Raw genomic sequence first — 17826 nt, forward strand, 5'->3', positions numbered from 1 at the left:
ATGGTGTTCTTCGGCTTGCAAGCCTCCCCCTTTTTCCTCCAAACATAACAATGGTCATTATGGCCAAACAGTTCTATTTCTGTTTCATCAGACCAGAGGACATTTCTCCAAAAAGTATGATGTTTGTCTCCATGTGCAGTTCCAAACCGCTGTCTGGCTTTTTTATGGTGGTTTTGGAGCAGTGGCTTCTTCCTTGCTGAGCGGCCTTTCAGGTTATGTCGATATAGGACTTGTTTTACTGTGGATATAGATACTTTTGTACCTGTTTCCTCCAGCATCTTCACAAGGTCCTTTGCTGTTGTTCTGGGATTGATTTGCACCAAAGTACGTTCATCTCTAGGAGACAGAACGCATCTCCTTCCTGAGTGGTATGACGGCTGCGTGGTCCCATGGTGTTTATACTTGCACACTATTGTTTGTACAGATGAACATGGTACCTTCAGGAGTTTGGAAATTGCTCCCAAGGATGAACCAGACTTGTGGAGGTCTACAATTCTTTTTCTGAGGTCTTGGCTGATTTCTTTTGATTTTCCCATGATGTCAAGCAAAGAGGCACTGAGTTTGAAGGTAGGCCTTGAAATACATCCACAATTAGCCTATCAGAAGCTTCTAAAGCTGTGACATCATTTTCTGCAATTTTCCAAGCTGTTTAAAGGCACTGTCAATTTAGTGTATGTACACTTCTGACCCACTGGAATTGTGATACAGTGAATTATAAGTGAAATAATCTGTCTGTAAACAGATTCAACCTCAACCCCTAACCGACTTGCCAAAACTACAGAAATGTGTGGAGTGGTTGAAAAACTAGTTTTAATGACTCCAACCTAAGTGTATGTAAACTTCCGACTTCAACTGTATGTCCAGCAATACAAATATAAATAAAATGTAACTTCATAATTTTTTTCTCTGAAAACTTGGGGGGCCAAATAAAACCACCCGCTGGCCAAATTCAGCTGGATTCGGCCCGCGGGCCGCCAGTTGGGGAACCCTGAACTAGACCATTAGAACATATCATACGTATTGGAGGTCCATAAAATTACAAATAGTATGCTTCGTATGGCTCCGAGGCCAGGCTGCCCTATTAATAAGCTTAATATGCTAATCATCACGTTTTTTTGTAGATCAGTGAAATGTGGAGAGCTTTGCACTCCATCTTTTCCTCTCAGTTTAGTTCTGTTTTATATCCTCCGTATTTGTCCCTTCTTCTTTGGACTCTCTGTCCCTGTGTGTCTACTGTCCAAGTCAACAGCAGGCACTTCCAGATGATCAATTCATGTCAGTGGAATATGCTTTTCTCATGTGTTCATCTTTCATGAGGATGTGAAAAAATAAAACATATTTATTCTGAGTGAGAGTTAAAGTATAGTCAGTCCTACTATTGAGTGGATGGGACCCATGCCGGGCTGTTTTGAAGAGCACAGACTAGTTTAGAGTGTTTCAATATTTTTGGGCAGTGTTTATGTCTTTTGTTTCTTCACCCAGCCAGTGTGATGACATTTCTCTTAATTGTACTAAATAAATCCTTTTAGTGCATCTCATAATTTGTGCCGCCACCTTTCTAAATCACATTAGTGTTTAATACCCAACCCCTGTTGTCATGACTTTCTACACAGTCAGTTCCCTTTCAGTCCAGCTGCTTCAGTATGTGCGTGTGTGTGCATGCGTTTGTGTGTGGTTTATAATTCCCTCACTGTGTATCAGATTCCTCTATGAAGTGATTTCGGCATCTTTTGTGAGGTTTCAAAACAGGCGATGTTTCCAGTTAGTCTCAGTAGGGGACAATAAATCAATGAAGTGTTGGGTGGCGTCTCTCAAGATGTCATTAAAACTGGTGTCGGGTAATATTTGTCGAGACCCCACACCCATAACACTTTTATTTAATTTCAATTTGAATTTGAATAACTTTATTGTTCCCATGAGGTGTCCAATGGTGGTCTTGATTCTGTTCCAACCATGTTCTGTGTCAACATCAGTGTTTATAGCAGCTGTTAACCTCTCTTGGGTATGTGGGACGTGACCGTCCCACCCGCGGTACACACTATCAACAGCCAGTGAAATAGCAGGGCGGCAAATTCAAAACAACAAAAATCTCATAATTCAAATTTCTCAAACACACAAGTATTATACACCATTTTAAAGATAAGATCCTCCTTAATCCAACCACAGTATCCGATTTCAAAAAGGCTTTACGGCGAAAGCATAACATTAGATTATGTTAGGACAGCGCCTAAACAAGAAAAACCACACAGTCATTTTCCAAGCAAGGAGAGGCGTCACAAAAAACAGAAATACAGCTAAAATGAATCACTAACCTTTGATGATCTTCATCAGATGACACTCAAAGGACTCAATGTTACAAAATACATGTATGTTTTGTTCGATAAAGTTCATATTTATATCCATAAACCCCATTTTACATTGGCGCGTGATGTTCAGAAAATGTATTCCCACCAAAACCTCCGATGAATGAGCACATCAATTTACAAAAATACTCATCATAAACGTTGATAAACTTTACAACAGTTATTGAAAGAATTATAGATACACTTCTCCTTAATGCAACCGCTGTGTCAGATTTTAAAATAGCTTTACGGCGAAAGCACATTTTTCAATATTCTTTCAATAACTATGGCTGATGGCTGAGTACAGAGCTCAGCCATCAAAGCAAGCTATACAGTTACCCGCCAAGTTCTGGAGTCAACTAAACTCAGAATTAGTATTATAAATCTTCCCTTACCTTTGCTGATCTTCATCGGAATGCACTCCCAGGACTCCCACTTCCACAAGAAATGTTATTTTTGTTCGAAAAACTCCATATTTATATCCAAATACCTCCTTTTGTTTGCGCGTTCAGATCATTAATCCAAAGGCATAACGCGTGAGCGTGAAACCAGAGACGAAAAGTCAAATAGTTCCATTACCGTTCGTAGAAACATGTCAAACGATGTTTACAATCAATCCTTAGGGTCTTTTTAACATAAAACTTAGATAATATTCCAACCAGACAATAGCATATTCATTACAGAGGAAAAAGAAGGAGCGGCGCGCCAGTGTGCCCGCACAGTAAACAACTCACTGGTCCCAGGCAGTCCACTGATTGACTGAGCTCCTATTCTCTGCCCAGAAACAGGAGACCCATGAAACAAGTTTCTAAAGACTGTTGACAGCCAATGGAAGCCTTAGGAAGTGCAAAATGACCCCACAGACACTGTAGTTTCGATATGGATTAGATAGGAAAAACTACATGTCACTTCCTGGTTGGATTTTTTCTCAGGTTTTTGCCTGCCATATGAGTTCTGTTATACTCACAGACATCATTGAAACAGTTTTAGAAACTTCAGAGTGTTTTCTATCCAAATCTCCTAATAATATGCATATCCTACCTTCTGGGCCCGAGAAGCACGCAGTTTAGTTTGGTCACGTTATTCATCTGAATTTCTGAATACTGCCCCCTACCTTAGAGAAGTTAATTAGAACAGATCATCATCTTTGTTTTGTTTTGCACTGTGTCTGATGATGTAATGACATTTTATACTGCTGTAATACTTTTATTTGGAGAGTCCAGCTTGTCTACATTCCACTTCAATCCTAACCCTCAACCACAACCCTAACCCTACACTGTTAAAAAAGGTGCTATCTAGAACCTAAAAGGGTTCTTCAGCTTTCCCCAAAGGAGAACCCATTGAAGGACCAGGTAGAACCCATTTGGTTCCATGTAGAACCCTTTCTGCAGAGGGTTCTACATGGAACCCAAACTAGTTCTACCTGGAACCAAAAAGGTTTCTACCTGGATGGGGACAGGCAAAGGACCCTTTGGAATCCTTTTTGCTAAGAGTGTAACCTTATACATTAGGTATAGAGTTTTTTTTTTGTGTCACATCATTATCTCTCCTCGGGTAACCCTCACCTGACCCAGCAGCAGCTGACACTAGCCAAGAGCAGCAAACCCTACCACCACAGCAACAGTAAAGTGTCCCAACTCCACCTTCCCACCTTGCCCCCCAGGCACACAGTCAAACGTCTCTCCTCGCCAGTCTCCAGGGGAGCCTATCAGAGCCCCCCGCACCCTCCCCTCTCGCCCGCCCGAGGGGCAATCACTGGGTGGAGAGAGGCGGCCACGCCCCAATTTCCTAGACACACCCCTATGTCACCTGAAGGTTCCCACAGCCTTACCACAGGCAGTCATCATTCCATCAGTGCCCTCACTAGGACTCGTGCCAAAACAGGTACCAATGCCAGCACTACCACACTCAAGGTGACAACCAGAGAGTTTGTAGCTGTCGTGCGGAGTGCCACCTCTTCCAAGGTTACTCCTCCATACTCCACCTACCCCACGGTTACACCACCACAATCCAAGGTGACTCCACCCCATTCCTCAGCCAACACAGAGTCCAGGCAGACAAGCCAGGGGAAGCTCATAGATGTGGTAGTGGTGCCCACCCTGACCAAGCCCTGGACCCTCCCTAAAGCTGTGGCCCCGCTGACCGCAGCCCTATCCTCCCTTACCTACTCCCTTTCCGAGTCCGAGTTCTTCGCCGACGGAGCACTGACGGGGCCTGGCTCGAACCCCTCTGACCTACCTGACCACCCACAGGAACCCCTGCTCTCCCTCACCCTCACCACCTCTGCCCAAAAGTACCACCACACCCACCCCCTTTACTCCCCCCCTCCACATGGCCACGTCTCCCCACTTCCACCGTGGGACCAGGATCAGTGATACTGTGGCAGTGGAGCGGGAGCGGCCTCTGACCTGCGCTGACATGCCCTGTTTCCCAGGGGTCCCCTGTGAACCCACCAGGGACGGGGGCTTCCACTGTGGAAGGTGTCCCCTGGGATACACCGGAGACAGACAAACATGCAGAGGTATTTCTATTGTATTTATTCATATAAAAACAAAAGATTATGGAACAATGTGACAAAAAGACAAAAAGGAACATGAGAGGTGCAAAAATTTAAGAGGCTTGTTAAGTAGGCCCAAGGTTGATTCCTCTTCTGGAGAAAGAGCTACTGTACCACTGTATCACTGCTTGAGAAAGAGCTACTGCTTTGAGAAACACTATATGTTATCACTGTATCACTGCTTGAGAAAGAGCTACTGCTTTGAGAAACTCTATTATCTATTATCTATTATCTATTATCACTGGTCCATTACCATTGCTATTAACCGGCTGTATTGAGTACCACCTGTGCATCAATCCTTTTCTATGAATGAAAGTGATGCCTTTCTCTAGCCTCTCCAAAAGGCCTCCTAATGATGGTCGTTTTTCAAGCTGACTAGCTGAGTGCTCTCTGTACCAGAGCAGCGTGGGTTGGGTTGAGTCGATAGATGTTTCTGTGCAGATGCAGTAAGGGAGGTTGGAGTTGGAATAGATGGAAGCAGCTTGTAATTGGCCTATGGTGCTGCCTCTGTGTGTGTGTGTGTGTGTGTGTGTGTGTGTGTGTGTGTGTGTGTGTGTGTGTGTGTGTGTGTGTGTGTGTGTGTGTGTGTGTGTGTGTGTGTGTGTGTGTGTGTGTGTGTGTGTGTGTGTGTGTGTGTGTGTGTCGCCTGCCTGCCTGTTATCTATAGCTGTGTGCAGGCATGCGTATGGCAGGAACATTGAGTGTGCTGCTCCCAACACATGCCGCTGTAAACCAGGCTTCGCCGGGACCAACTGTCAAACAGGTAAAACTCTCTCTTCTCTTCTCTTTCTCTCTCTCTCTCTCTCACTCTCTCTCTCTTTCTCCCTCCCTCTTCTCCCCTATCACTTTTTCTCTCTCTCTCTTGCTTTCTCTCTTCCTTCTCCCTCCCTCTTCTCCCCTCACTCTCTCTCTCTCTCTTTCTCTCTCTCTCTCTCTCTCTCGCTCTCTCTCTCTTTCTCCCTCCCTCTTCTCCTCTCTCTCTCTCTCTCTCTCTCTCTCTCTCTCTCTCTCGCTCTCTTAGTCTCTCAAAATACCACATCATCATCCTGATATTGTTGTTTTTGATTCCCATGCATTGCTTAACCTGACAGGCCTTCCATATCGTTTGACGTCTTTCCAATCTTCTCTTCAGCGATCTGTAAACCTGAGTGTAGGAACGGAGGCCAGTGCGTCGCCCCGGGGGCGTGTGAGTGCCTGAAATGCTACCACGGGGTGACGTGTGAGACAGGTAATTATACGTCTGCATCCCAAATGGCACATTTGCCCACAGGGATCTGGTCAAACGTAGTGCGTAACGTAGGGAATAGGGTGACGTGGGCCGCGGCTTATCTGTTCTCGTTAGGGGCCAATCAGAACTGTCTCTGTGTCAGACCACAGACAGGAGCTTGTCGTCACACAGAGAACGCAAGCTCATCACTCAAATACGGGAAGGCACTGCTGAGGGAAGTCCGGTCCATGTCCGGTACTGTACATTTGGGTGTGTTGCGTGCGAGCGCGTGCAGATCTAATGAAGCAGTTGTGGGCATTTGATAAGGCCTCTCTCCTTGATCTGGTTTGGGACATTACTGACAGAGGCTTGAAACACTACTGCCACCTACAGCTCAGAATCACAGTCCACCCCACCAATGCAATGGAGATGAGGTTAAACCAAGCTGTAGTGAGACACTGGTTCCTAGTCCAAGCTGACGGATGTAGAAAATGTGAGGGCAAAGCCCGGCTGCTTATTTTCATGATTATTTTCCCATTAAATACTTTATTTGAAGGGTACCTACATAAGAACTTCATAGCACATTCATAACCTATGCATAACACGTTCATAACCCATGCATAACACATTCATAACATCCCCACCCACAGCTCTGTGCAGTCTGCCCTGTGAGCACGGAGGAACGTGCGTGGGACCCGGCACCTGCTCCTGTCCCTACGGATTTGTGGGCCCCAGATGTGAGACCAGTGAGTTCAACACACATCATCACAAATCATTCATCATGCAAATTGAATATGCCATCACTCACACATTGTTCAAATGAAGTAGGACCCACGCAGTAGGACTGCTTCACCACATACAGAGGGTAGTGCGTACAGCCCAGTACACCACTGGGGCCAAGCTTCCTGCCATCCATGACCTATATACTAGGCGGTGTCAGAAGAAGGCCCCCAAAAAATTGTAAAAGACTCCAGTCACCCAAGTCATAGACTGTTCCCTCTGCTACTACACGGAAAGTGGTACTGTCGAGGTCCAAAAGGCTCCTTAACAGCTTCTACCCCCAAGCCATAAGACTGCTGAACAACTATAAGAGGTTAATGAAGTGGCCACTCGGACTATTTACATTGACAGCCCCCGCCCTTTGTTTTTACACTGCTGCTACTCACTGTTTATTATCTATGCATAGTCACTTTATCCCTACCTACAAATTACCTCAACTAACCTGTACCCCCGCACATTGACTCAGTACCGGTACCCCCTGTATATAGCCTCGTTATTCTTATTTTATTGTGTTACTTTTCTATAAAATGTTTTACTTTAGTTTATTTAGTAAATATTTTCTTAACTCTTTCTTGAACTGCATTGTTGGTTAAGGGCTTGTAAGTAAGCATTTCACGGTAAGGTCTACACCTGTTGTATTTGGCGCACGTGACAAATAACATTTGATTTGATTTGCAACCCTTAATTAGTATTTTATTCCCAGATGGATCTTTGTCAGGTTACTCACATTGAAATTGGATTGGACTTGGCAAACCAATGGCGTTACTGCCAAGGCTGTGTCCCTCCTCACCACAGAATGAAATGGGACTGTATCGCTAGAGTTAGAAAAGTTTATGACATGAACCACTCTAGTGATATCGAGACCTTGGAATTATATGGTTTTATCTGCCAAAATATGATTCTGAGATAATTAGCTGTAAAGTTCCAAACCCTCATTGTTTTGAATGGTGTGAACATTTGTTTTAATCTTGTATTCTTTTTAACTTAACAACATGAATTGGGGCATACTATATAGGTTGAGAACATTGTCCAGAACAATGCTACGTCAACAAGTCAGTTTTCACAAAAATCCAGGTAGAACCTTACAATTATATGGTATCTCTGTGTTGCTCACTCTATCCCATCTATCTGTTCCGCAGTGGTGTGTAACCGCCACTGTCACAACGGAGGAGAGTGTGTGTCTCCTGACGAGTGTTCCTGTCTGCCTGGCTGGACCGGACCCTCCTGTGAGACAGGTACAGCTCTGGTCCTGGGCACTTTCTTTTAGTTTATTAGTCTCCCCATTAGCTGTTGTGCATGCAGCAGCTACCCTTCCTGGTGTGTTCTTCTGTCCTTCTGCTTGCTCTTTGGGGTCTAGGTTGGGCTACTGTAAAGCACTGTGTGACAAATGTCGATGTATGAAGGCCTTTATAAACACATTTGATTGATTGATTGATTGATTGGTCAGTTGATTGGTTGACCGTTCTGAGTGTCTGTCCTCCAGCTGTGTGCTCCCCTATGTGTCTGAACGGAGGGACGTGTCTTCGTCTGAACACCTGTGGCTGTCCCCAGGGCTTCTACGGCGCCCAGTGTCAAAACGGTAAATTACACTCTTCATTTAATTGTTGCACTTAGGAGACACTTTTATCCAACGTGACTTACAGTAAAGTGGTTGCATACATTTTTAGTGTGTGGTCTCCACAACCTTGGCATTGCTAGCATCACACTCTTACCAGATGAGCCACACACACACCATTCAGTCTGCCCATGTCCTTGTCCACATACTGTCCTGACGACGCACAGAGTCATGGGCCTGCTGTGGGAGTTTTGACTTGTGTATTTACTTGTTGGATGAAAGGAAAACTAATCCAATAGACAATAGATTGACAGGTACATCTCTTTCTCTCCCACCTCTCTCTCTCTCTCTTTTTCTTCCCCCCCCCACTCTCTCTCTCCCCCCACTCTCTCTCTCTCTCCCCTCCATCGCCCCCTGCCTCTCGCTCTCTCTCTCTCTCTCTCTCCCCCACTCTCTCTCCCCTCCATCGCCCCCTGCCTCTCGCTCTCTCTCTCTCTCTCTCTCTCCCCCCCACTCTCTCTCACCTCCATCGCTCCCCGCCTCTCTTTATCGCTCTCTTTCTCCATCTCTCCCCTCTCTTTCTATCTCTTGCTGTTTCCCAGCTGTCTGCAGCCCTCCCTGTAAGAACGGGGGCGTATGCATGAGGAACAGCGTCTGCTCCTGCGCCGAGGGATACACCGGGTGGCGCGGTGAAAAAAAGTGAGCAAAGCCACGCCACCTCCTCCTCCTCCACGGCCTCCCTCTCCTCTCTTCGTCCTCTACCCCTCCTCCCCCTCCTCCTCCTCCTCGTCATCTATTACCCACCGCCATATGCGTGTCAGTCTGACAAAGTGCCCTCAACACAGTGGAGCCAGTTAATTCCAGAGCCTTGTTAATGTACAGCATATTGGCGGGTAAATTGAGCCATATGGATGATGGGAGCATTTGATGGATGCACCCAGTAAGAGGCTCCACCCGAGGGAGCAGGAACCAACATTTCAGAGCTTCATGTGGAGACTGGGTATAGTCAAATTGATGCTATGGAGTGCTATTGACTAAGAGTAGTGATGCATGCAGGGGTTTTTACGTTAAGGTTTTAATTTAGCTATACATTACCAACCTGCTACTAATGGGTTATTAGTGCCGTGATAGCTTCGGCAATGTGCTCATGGTAGAACTGGCTCTCCTCTCCACTGCATTGATGACGCCTATCAGGTACAGTAAATGGGTCAGTTGAAAATCTCTCTCTGCCGTGTGAGATACTGTGGATAGTTATTCCTGGTCAATATGTATGACTGAGATGGTAAGTTCTAGTCTCTCCCGCTCCTTCCCACCCTCCCTCCCTCCCTTACGCAGGTGTATGTGAGCCCATGTGTATGAACGGCGGGCGGTGCGTGGGTCCAGATGTGTGTGCCTGTCCATCTGGATGAAGAGGGAAGCGGTGCGATAAACGTAAGTGGGCTCACGTAGGAGTTCCTCTGTTGCACTGCTACCTGTAAACAGATGCTAGCTGTGGAGGCATGTGCGTACGGAAACAATTAATCATGGCGTTTGGGATGTGTAGTGGTTCACCGATGGCATGCTGTGTCATGCCCTCACAAACAAGCATTTAATAGCAGCAGGTAGTCACATAGAATGTTACCAGCTTGTAAAGCGCTTTGTACAAGGCTGTTTATAGCACAATATGGACACAATTATAACATACCAAAAGATTTTCTGGTAACACTATTTATTTCAATGGTTCCTACATAAGGACTTCATAACACATTCATAACAATACATTTAGAACATTCATAAGCCATACATCTCATTCATAAGCTATACGTAACTCATTCATAAGCCATAGCTAACTCATTCATCAGCAGTGAATTGATTGATGTTGTGTTGTCGTTCCCCAGCCACTTGTCTACAGAAGTGTCTGAATGGAGGAGAGTGTGTTGGCCATAACACTTGCCACTGTCCTCCAGGCTGGCAGGGCATGCTATGCCAAGTCTGTAAGTATGCCTACATACGCGAGCCTGCTTGTGCACGCACGCACGCACGCACGCACAAACACACACACACACACACACACACACACACACACACACACACACACACACACACACACACACACACACACACACACACACACACACACACACACACACACACACACACACACACACACACACACACACACACACACTTACTTCCTCTCTGAAGAGAATGGTGTGTTTAGGTTAACTATCTGAAATCAGCTGTTAATTGCATCCCACCACCCTAGTTCTTCTGTGGAGAGTGGAACTCTCTCTGTGATCAATGTTCTGTCTCCTTCCCCTGTTATGTGTGTCTGGCGTAGGCCAAGTCTCTACTACAATTACATTGTTAGGTGTAGACCAGAGGAGGCTGGTGGGGGGGAGCTATAGGAGGACAGGCTCATTGTAATGGCTAGAAGTCAAACCTGAGGTTTCCTTATGTTTGATGTGTTTGACACTGTTCCATTCAATCCATTCCAGCCATTACAATGAGCCCGTCCTCCTATAGCTCCTCCCACCAGCCTCCTCTGGTGACTCCTGAGACCAGCTCTAGACAGTACTGGGCTGGTTTATGATACCAATGAGATACCGATTTAGACGGTGGTTATTCCCCCAGAGTTACCGCTGATTAACATCTTTATTTATTTCTTTATTTTCTAAGGGGGTAGATCAGCTTTAATATTGCAGATAGATTGTGGCTTCCATCAATGTAATTGTCTGCATCATTTCCAATCCCCCATATATTTATTTTAATTGTATTTTATTTCCTTTATTATGTTCCCCTGACCCTACCACCCCTCCCCTAATTGGAGTAAACTAGTGGACAACAACCCTTAGGCTTCTACTTCCAGGTTATACACACTATATACATTTTTATGGACACAGTATATTTTACAATAGTTCTCTTTTATTGACGTTTATTGCCAGTTTCATATATCTCTTAAACGTCCCTCGTCAGCTCACTCTCACCCCCACCATGCTTACTTAAGAAGCTCTCCGTTAACAACTTGTATCATCTGGTCATAGCAGCAGCAGCAACAAGAACCACAACCACGTTAACAATCCGATGTGTGTTTGTTACACACACAAACACTAACAGCTACATCTCATCAGAGGTTCACTAGTAGTTCCTGCATGAGCTTGTTCAGCATCCCAGCATTAAGCAGCCAATACATGACTTTGAAGAATGACTCGGGAGTCATGAGAGGAACGGAAGTACTTAACTCCCTTTATAGTGAAGTCACCGTCCGTAAAGATGATTCATCATTTCTGTTTATCTGTTTACACTGCCTCAGCCCTATTTATTTCTTTCTTTCTATCAAACCACTAATAGCTGTAAGTAAATCTCCCAAGTATACGGCGTAATAAAATCTATAAAATTCAGTCCACACAGGGGTATTCAAGTGTATAATAAAGTCATTCCTGCCTTAAATTCAAAGGCAGACTCAGTCCCAGTGTTCGCATTTAGTTATGCATGGTAATGATTCAGAGGTTTGATGGGATGATTATGGTAACTGTGTTCTCATGGCTCCATTTTGGCCCCTCTCTGGGACTTACCCAGAATCCTCAGGGTGGTAATATGAGTGGAGAGAGATTAGTGTCAGTTCTGTCATTATGACGATGTCATTATTAGGATGCTAGGCTGATATAGGACTTGTCCCTCACCTGCTGCCTCTCTCTCTCTCTCTCTCTCTCCCTCTCTCTCTCTCTCTCTCTCTCTCTCTCTCTCTCTCTCTCTCTCTCTCTCTCTCTCTCTCTCTTTCGCTCTCTCAATGCTACGTTGTGATTTCTCTGTCATTTCTACAGCAAACTGTGAACAGACGTGTCTTTACGGGAGCCGTTGTATCCGCCCTAATGTCTGTGCCTGCAGGAAAGGATATTCAGGGGTCCTGTGTTCCCATAAGGTAAGTAGATACATCACCCCAACACTTACTGTGACTGGAATCAAGAGAGGAATTGGGAATATAATTTGAAAGCTGAGCACCAAGTTTAGGCTTGAAAGTCAGGAATATCTTGTTGATGGGGGCTTTTCCACTTTTTTGCATTGGCTGGTCCATTTCAAGACTGTATGAATGCACGGTGGAATAAGTGTGGACAAAATATGTATGGTGTTTTTTCAGCTCCCAATTCCACGTGGCTGATGCAGGACTGTGAACTATGTACTGAAGATGCTGGGCTGAAACAAGACAATGATACTCCTAATGGAACCACCACACTGAATATTTGGATTCTCAATGCCCATGGCTTTTGTTTCTTCAAAATAATAGTCACAATTCCAAAGATTATGATCTGTACATGACCAATATATGTATAATATTTGTATTTTTTTTTTCTTAGAACCAATAATACTGTATTTTATCTATTAAAGTCTGGCTTTTTTACAAGATTAAAACAAAGCACAAAACAGTCCTGTATACTGTGGAACAAACTCACCAAGTTGGCAGTTTACGATCAAACTAAAAACTCACTTGGAATCGTTATTTATTTGGTTGTCTGATGTTTTATAATTTTAAGCTGTTGTACATATCATCAAATAGGTTTTGTATTACTCACAAATCAAACCCAGGCAATGTATGCTATTAAAGTCCATTTGTTATGTACAATACATAGTCTTGATTCTCATTCTGCATACAATTCCTTTCTTAAAATGTGAGAAGAAATGTGGTTTGTGTAATGTCTATATTTTTTATTTGAGCTTTATTTAAACAGGTCACCATTGAGATCAGGGTCTCTTTCGCAAAGGAGCCCTGCACAAACAATCTGCACATACAATTCATAGACCAAATCAAATGGAAATCAGAAAAACAAACTAAAATACAGCACAACAAACAATCAAGAAAACAGCCATATTCCACAGCAAATCGTTCCCCAATCAATATTTACATTTTCCCTATGCGGCATCAGAGCATCCAATTCCAGTGTATTTTGCAGTTGGTTCCAGTAATGAGGTGCATTAAAACTAAAAGCTGATTTACCTAATTCGGTGGAGCCCTGAGAAATCTCAAGAGTTAACCAACCATGGTTTGGTCTCTCGTGTTTTTTTTATTTTTATACTTTAACAACAAAGTTAGGTAAGTTGAAAGCTTGTGTAGTAGGGCTTTGTGAACAAATAGGGAGTAATGAATTGATCTATGGGACTTTAATGAGGACCAGCCAACCTTTTGATAAAGGATGCAGTGATGAGTATTAAAACTGTCACCAGTGATAAAACAAATGTCCCTATGGTAGACGGCATCCAAAAGAGAGTAGAGTAGTGACTGCTGCAATCTGGTAAAGGGTGTCCCCATAATCAAGAACAAGCAAGAAGGTTGACTATACATCCTGCTTCCTGCTATTTAGGGAGAGGCAAGATCTACAGTTGAAGGCGGAAGTTTACATACACCTTAGCCAAATACATTTAAACTCAGTTTTCACAATTCCTGACATTTATATCCTAGTAAACATTCCCTGTCTTAGGTCAGTTAGGATCACCACTTTATTTTAAGAATGTGAAATGTCAGAATAATAGTAGAGGGAATGATTTATTTCAGCTTTTATTTCTTTCATCACATTCCCAGTGGGTCAGAAGTTTACATACACTCAATTAGTATTTAGCATTGCCTTTAAATTGTTTAGCTTGGGTCAAACGTTTCGTGTAGCCTTCCACAAGCTTCCCAAAATTTTGGCCCATACCTCCTGACAGAGCTGTTGTAACTGAGTCAGGGTTTGTAGGCCTCCTTGCTCGCACACACTTTTTCAGTTCTGCCCACAAATTTTCTATAGGATTGAGGTCAGGGCTTTGTAATGGCCACTCCAATACCTTGCCTTTGTTGTCCTTAAGCCATTTTGCCACAACTTTGGAAGTATGCTTGGGGTCATTGTCCATTTGGAAGACCCATTTGCGACCAAGCTTTAACTTCCTGACTGATGCCTTGAGATGTTGCTTCAATATATCCACATAATTTCCCTCCTCATGATGCCATCTATTTTGTGAAGAGCACCTGTCCCTCCTGCAGCAAAGCACCCCCACAACATGATGCTGCCACCCCCGTGCTTCACAGTTTGGATGGTGTTCTTCGACTTGCAAGCCTCCCCCTTTTTCCTCCAAATATAACGATGGTCATTATGGCCAGACAGTTCTATTTTTGTTTCATCAGACCAGAGGACATTTCTCCAAAAAGCACAATCTTTGTGCAGTTGCAAACCATAGTCTAGCTTTTTATGGCAGTTTTGGAGCAGTGGCTTCTTCCTTGCTCAGCGGCCTTTCAGGTTATGTCGATATAGGACTCGTTTTACTGTGGATATAGATACTTTTGTACCTGTTTCCTCCAGCATCTTCACAAGGTCCTTTGCCGTTGTTCTGGGATTGATTTGCACTTTTCGCACCAAAGTACGTTCATCTCTAGGAGACAGAACGCGTCTCCTTCCTGAGCGGTATGATGGCAGCGTGGTCCCATGGTGTTTATACTTGCGTCCTATTGTTTGTACAGATGAACGTGGTACCTTCAGGCATTTGGAAATTGCTCCCAAGGATGAACCAGACTTGTGGAGGTCTACAATTGTTTTCTGAGGTCTTGGTTGATTTCTTTTGATTTTCCCATAATGTCAAGCAAAGAGGCACTGAGTTTGAAGGTAGGCCTTGAAATACATCCACAGGTACACCTCCAAATGACTCAAATGATGTCAATTAGCCTATCAGAAGCTTCTAAAGCCATGACATAATTTTTTGGAATTTTCCAAGCTTTTTAAAGGCACAGTCAACTTACTGTATGTAAACTTCTGACCCAATGGAATTGTGATATAGTGAAATAATGAAATAAGTGAAATAATCTGTCTGTAAATAATTGTTGGAAAAATTACTTGTGTCATGCACAAAGTAGATGTCCTAACCGACTTGCCAAAACTATAGTTTGTTAACAAGAAATTTGTCGAGTGGTTGAAAAACGAGTTTTAATGACTCCAACCTAAGTGTATGTAAACTTCTGTCTTCAATTGTATTTATAAAAAAGGAGCCCACTTTAAATCTTAGCTTTTTAACTAGGTCATCCGTATGTTTTTTAAGCATTAAGTCTTTGTCAAACCGTCCAATGAATAAATATGTAGTCCATCTGAAACATTCTTGTGAGAACTAGAGAACAACATATATGTAGTCCTTCCTGCAATAAGTACAAGTTTTAAGCCAACCAAGGCTTTCTGTAAGGTAACAAGGTCAGATTGCAGCTCTAACACACAAAAGGTGTGATGGGTCCGCACTCAAAAATATGTCCCATAAAGCTTACTTTTACACATTAAGTAAGCTTCATGCAACATCTTTTTGAGTGCGGTCCCATCACACCTTTTGTTTGTCTGAATTCATGGGTTTCACACACCAGCCACGCTTCTGGAAGAGCGCGATGGTCCCCTTTTGCTTTGTGCAGCTCTAACAAAGCCTGGTCAACAGTTGGGGCAATGACGTACATGACAGTCTTGTTTGCATACAGATGAATAATACAAGTTTTAACAGATATACCATTATTATTTACATAAATAGTAAAGAGAGCAGCTCCCAGTACTGACCCCTGTGGTACACCTTTTGTAATATCCATGAACAATATATGATCAAATCTGGGCATACCAAACCATTTATAAATGAGGCCCCTGGTAATGATGCAGTGAGGGAGTTAGGGGGACAGGGGTTAGAGGGATGCCTCACCTAGCCCAGGGGCCACAGACATTCACTATGTGAGTCACTGGAGGTGGAGGATGAGGAGGAAATGGGGATTAAACAGATAAAACCATCACCCAACTGCATCAACTCTGAGCCAATTACGACAGGCTATTCTGCTCCAGCAGCCTTTTGTCGTTGGTTTTCAAATCTCATTAAAATGAGTCTTAGTTGCCCTGTTTGAGCTCAGTAGGATTAGTCTTTTTGCAAGTCAGTTGATGTTTGCGTATCTTTGTTCTAATCCCCCGTACTCTGCATACTGGCAGCTAATTCTAGTTGAACCCAAACAAGCAGCCTCTGCTTTTGAAATAGTGTTCCGAATAATTCTGTAGCAACCTCACTAACTCCTGGATGATAAATATCACGGGAAAGCCTGAGATCCACCCTCAGCGATTGTCTCTCACAGTTAAAACTTTGAGAAGCGAAACAAACTTTGTGATGGAAATTACTGTTGTATTCTCTGCTGTTTATCCCTCACAAGATCCTGAAAGATATTAGTTTATGGAAATGTATTTCTTTTGGAATAACAGAATTGCTTGCATTAAATAAAAACACTGTTCATTTTGTCACAGAAATGACAACGTATCTTCCTCTCCAACAAATTTAGTCAGAACTTCCCTTTCTGTCTCTGTCTGACTGTGTCTGTCTGACTGTGTCTGTCTGACTGTGTCTGTCTGATTGTCTCTGTCTGACTGTCTCTGTCTGACTGTCTCTCTCTGACTGTCTCTGTCTGACTGTCTCTGTCTGACTGTCTCTGTCTGACTGTGTCTGTCTGACTGTCTCTCTCTGACTGTCTCTCTCTGACTGCTCTCGTCGGTCTGACTGTCTCTCTCTGACTGATCTCTGTCTGACTGTCTCTGTCTGACTGTCTCTGTCTGACTGTCTCTGTCTGACTGTCTCTGTCTGATTGTGTCTGATTGTCTCTGTCTGACTGTCTCTGTCTGACTGTGTCTGTCTGACTGTCTCTGTCTGATTGTGTCTATCTGACTGTCTCTGTCTGACTGTCTCTGTCAGATCCTCAACAGTTCTACAGCTGCACCACTGAGAGCATCTTGACTGGCTGTATCACCACTTGGTACGGCAACTGCAAGCCACCCGACTGCAAAGGCGCTACAGAGGGTGGTGCGTACGGCCCAGTACATCACTGGGGCCAAGCTTCCTGCCATCCAGGACCTCTACACCAGGTGGTGTCAGAGGAAGGCCCCAAAAAATTGTCAAAGACTCCAGCCAGTCCAGCCATAGTGTGTTCTCTCTGCAACTGCACGGCAAGCAATACCAGTGCACCAAGTCTGGAACCAACAGCACCGTGAACAGCTTCTACCCCAAGCCATAAGACTGCTAAACAAGACTGCTAAATAGCTAATCAAATCGCTACCTGGACTATCTGCATTGACCCTTTTTCGCACTAACTCTGTTGCACTGACTCTATGCACACAAACTGGACTACCCACACATTCACACATACTTACACTGAAACCCCAACACACACACAAGCATTTTGCTACACCCGCAATAACATATGCTAAATATGTGTATGTGACCAATAAAATTACATTTGATGAACATAGACATTATGTGCTGTTATTTACATAAAAAAGGTGTTGTTATTTTGTTGAGGAGAAGTACCTTTCCTTCTGAGGAATTTGAGGAGCACCTCCTCTGGATCGGCATTCCTCTCTAAGATCTGAAATATGTACATCCGTCG

The 17826-nt window shown here is 43.8% G+C and overlaps 1 protein-coding gene across 1 annotated transcript in view; it reads left to right on the plus strand.

Moving 5' to 3' along the window:
• LOC106575228 (von Willebrand factor D and EGF domain-containing protein) overlaps window positions 1–13098 on the plus strand; it is a 32909-nt gene extending 19811 nt beyond the window's left edge. The window contains exons 11-22 of the mRNA XM_082964379.1: window positions 4158–4681; window positions 4777–4863; window positions 5506–5662; window positions 6032–6127; window positions 6757–6852; window positions 8026–8121; window positions 8370–8465; window positions 9044–9140; window positions 9777–9872; window positions 10319–10414; window positions 12245–12342; window positions 12559–13098. Coding sequence (XP_082820505.1) covers window positions 4158–4681; window positions 4777–4863; window positions 5506–5662; window positions 6032–6127; window positions 6757–6852; window positions 8026–8121; window positions 8370–8465; window positions 9044–9140; window positions 9777–9786 — 1259 coding nt within the window. The 3' untranslated portion in view covers window positions 9787–9872; window positions 10319–10414; window positions 12245–12342; window positions 12559–13098. The remainder of the gene's footprint in view (window positions 1–4157; window positions 4682–4776; window positions 4864–5505; window positions 5663–6031; window positions 6128–6756; window positions 6853–8025; window positions 8122–8369; window positions 8466–9043; window positions 9141–9776; window positions 9873–10318; window positions 10415–12244; window positions 12343–12558) is intronic.
• The last annotated feature ends 4728 nt before the right edge of the window (window positions 13099–17826 follow it).

The sequence above is a fragment of the Salmo salar genome, chromosome 17 (genome assembly GCF_965601325.2).
Source record: "Salmo salar chromosome 17, fSalSal1, whole genome shotgun sequence".
In the NCBI taxonomy this organism is placed as follows: Eukaryota; Metazoa; Chordata; class Actinopteri; order Salmoniformes; family Salmonidae; genus Salmo; species Salmo salar.